At 38.4% G+C, this 2,840-nt stretch overlaps 1 protein-coding gene across 1 annotated transcript; it reads right to left on the bottom strand.

Moving 5' to 3' along the window:
* Positions 1-341: 341 nt before the first annotated feature.
* On the bottom strand, positions 342-1,433 carry LOC146921435 (uncharacterized). The gene has a single exon (XM_085711312.1). It carries the CDS (start codon positions 1,431-1,433, stop codon positions 342-344), a length of 1,092 nt encoding a protein of 363 aa, XP_085567438.1.
* Between the last annotated feature and the right edge of the window lie 1,407 nt (positions 1,434-2,840).

The raw sequence follows: 2,840 nt of genomic DNA, 5'->3' as shown, positions 1-2,840 counted from the left end.
TTAGGATGTGACCTATTATATTTATTGAAGGTGATTAGATGTTCCAACATCATGTTTGACATACCAGTTAAGTTACCTGTCAGACCTATTTCTTGTGGTGCCCTCAAACAGTTATTTCCCTCAGAGTTTACACCCCTTGGTGCTACACCTTTTTCAATATGAGGCAACACACATTCACCAACAGTTGGAGTTGTTTTATCAGTTTCCCTTTTAACCTGATTCATAGCTTGACTAAGATGTGAGTTCAACAGAGTTACCTTGTGATTTAATTCTGAAATTTTGGCTTGATGACTGATCCTATCATTCTCCAATTTACTGGTGATATTTTTCTGCTCTTCAAGTTATCTGCATGCGTTGTAGTTTCTTTCAGCAAGACATTTGTAGGATGCAATGAGTTCAGCAACACCCAAGTCTTCTACACATGAGTCAACATCAGGAACAATCTTGCTAGTCAAGGCTGCTATGTGCTTAGCAGATTCTCTTTCTCCATCTTCTTCAGATTCATCATCATCAGACCAAGAGGCAGTCAAGCTCTTCTTCTGCTTCTTCAGAAATGTGGCACATTCTGTTTTGATATATCTATACCCTCCACATTCATAACATTGAACTCCTTTGTAGTGAGAGTCTACTCCTCCATCAGGTCTTGCCACCTTCTCTTTGGTAGACTGATCGTCAATGTTGGGGCGAATGTTCTGATCATTTGGCATGGACCTTCTATCAATTCTTCTTAAAATCTTCTTGAACTGTTTCCCAAGAAGTGCCAGTGAATCTGCCATGTCTTCATCATCTTCTTGCTTTGCTTGTGACTCATCAGATTCTACACAAGAAGCAAAAGCTATCCCCTTACCTTTCTTATCAGTTTTCCTGTTGACAATCATTTCAAAATTCTGCAAGGACCCTATCAATTCATCAACCTTCAAGCTTGAAATGTCCTGAGCTTCTTCAATAGCTGTAACTTTCATGTCAAACCTCTTAGGTAGAGATCTGAGGATTTTTCTGACAAGTTTTTCATCAGAAATTTTCTCTCCAAGTGACTCAAAAGAGTTACCAATATCAAGGATATTCAGATGATAATCCTGAATACTTTCATCCTCCAGCATTCTTAAATTCTCAAACTTTGTAGTAAGGAGTTGGAATTTTGCACTCTTTACCTTAGTAGTCCCTTCATGAGCAGTTTTTAGAATCTCCCAAGCATCCTTAGCCACAGTACATTGCTTGATCAATCTAAACATATTCTTGCCAACACCATTGAACAGAGCATTCAATGCCCTTGAGTTTCCAAGAGCCAATTCATCTTCAGCATCAGTCCATTCTTCTTCTGGTTTTAACATATCAGTCCTGTTACCATCAACATCTAGTTGAACAGGATGTTCCCAACCTCTCAGAACTGCCTTCCATGTTTTGTTGTCAATAGATTTGAGAAAGGCACTCATGCGTGATTTCCAGTAATAATAGTTGGACCCATCTAACAGAGGGGGCCTGTTTACAAATCCACCTTCCTTGTCTATAGTGCAAGAATAAAACTCCCTGGAGCTCACCCTAAAACAGGCTGGGTGCCTGCTCTGATGCCAATTGAAATTCTAGCGTACTTGTTTTATTAGGTTCTGTCAGATGTTTAAACGTTTGTGATGTTCCGATTAATGTTTCAACATCATGCGCTAAACAGAAAATAAAACAAGAAAATAAAGTGCAGAAAAATAAAGAACACAGGAAGTTTGTTGACCCAGTTCAGCACAACACGCTTACATCTGGGGGCTACCAAGCCAGGAAGGAAATCCACTAGTGTAGTCCTTATTCAATAGCTCTCAGCAAACTCCTCGTTTACACTATATGACCTAGGACCTACCCATCTAGACTTCAACCTAGGAACTCCTAGATCTGAGAGCCCATCTCACTATCCTAATGGTCAGTCACTGCCCCAATGACCTATCAGACCTCAAACACAAAAAGATTAGAAGTTACCTTCCAACACAAACAACCAAACCTTGTTTCACAACTTCGGTTTGATGCACAAGAGTATCAATACTCACAAAACTAGTCCTAAACAAGTATCTAAACACGGCACTAGCAAGAACATAGTAAAGATCCTAAACCTGCATCACAATCGATACAAGAGTAGAATACATGAAGACTCAAACCCTAAAAATCTTAACTTTTTAGCGTGACGGCTTGAATGAGCAATTAGGTCTTCAAGTCTTCCTTTTATACTGAAGGAGCTTGGGCTAAATAATCATTGGGCTTCAGTAAACTTGCAGATCGGTTCAGCAAACCTGCAAAACAGAATCAGAAACAATTCTGGAAAGTCCTAATATGTCGGAACCTATTAGGAAACATTCCAAATCGTAACAAATATTTTCCTAAAATAAATTATCTATTTTAGTAATATTCCACAGCTGATTCTAATAAGATATGCGCGTTACTTGGTCAGTAAGTAAAGGAAATATGATTTCCTTAATGGATAAACTACGCGCGTACAGATAAGGCAGAAACCAGGCACACTGAACCATGCTAGGATGTTGGAACATTGTATCTAACATCTCACAGAGCTGCCTAACCACATGCTGGAACATTGGTTCCAACTTACAGAACAAGGATATTTGTTTTAGCAATAATGCAGCCAATACAAATACCCAACATAGTTAATTTCGGTTTACCCTTTGTAAAAAAATTTGTTTAGATTCCAACCCTGTAATTTGAAGATTTTTAAGGGTTAATAGTGCTTTACGCTCTGTAATATATGTCATTTCCGGTTTTCCCCACTGTAATTTTTTTTTTTTTTGAATTTCATCCTTGTAATTTGAAGATTTTTTGGTTTTGGACCTTCATGGCAAATTTCACCC

Source organism: Medicago sativa, chromosome 5 (assembly GCF_051527215.1).
Source record: "Medicago sativa cultivar Bolivia chromosome 5, Bolivia_mono, whole genome shotgun sequence".
NCBI classification, from domain to species: Eukaryota; Viridiplantae; Streptophyta; class Magnoliopsida; order Fabales; family Fabaceae; genus Medicago; species Medicago sativa.
Note: the sequence above shows the minus strand (reverse complement) of the source record. Positions and strands in the feature narration are given on the sequence as shown.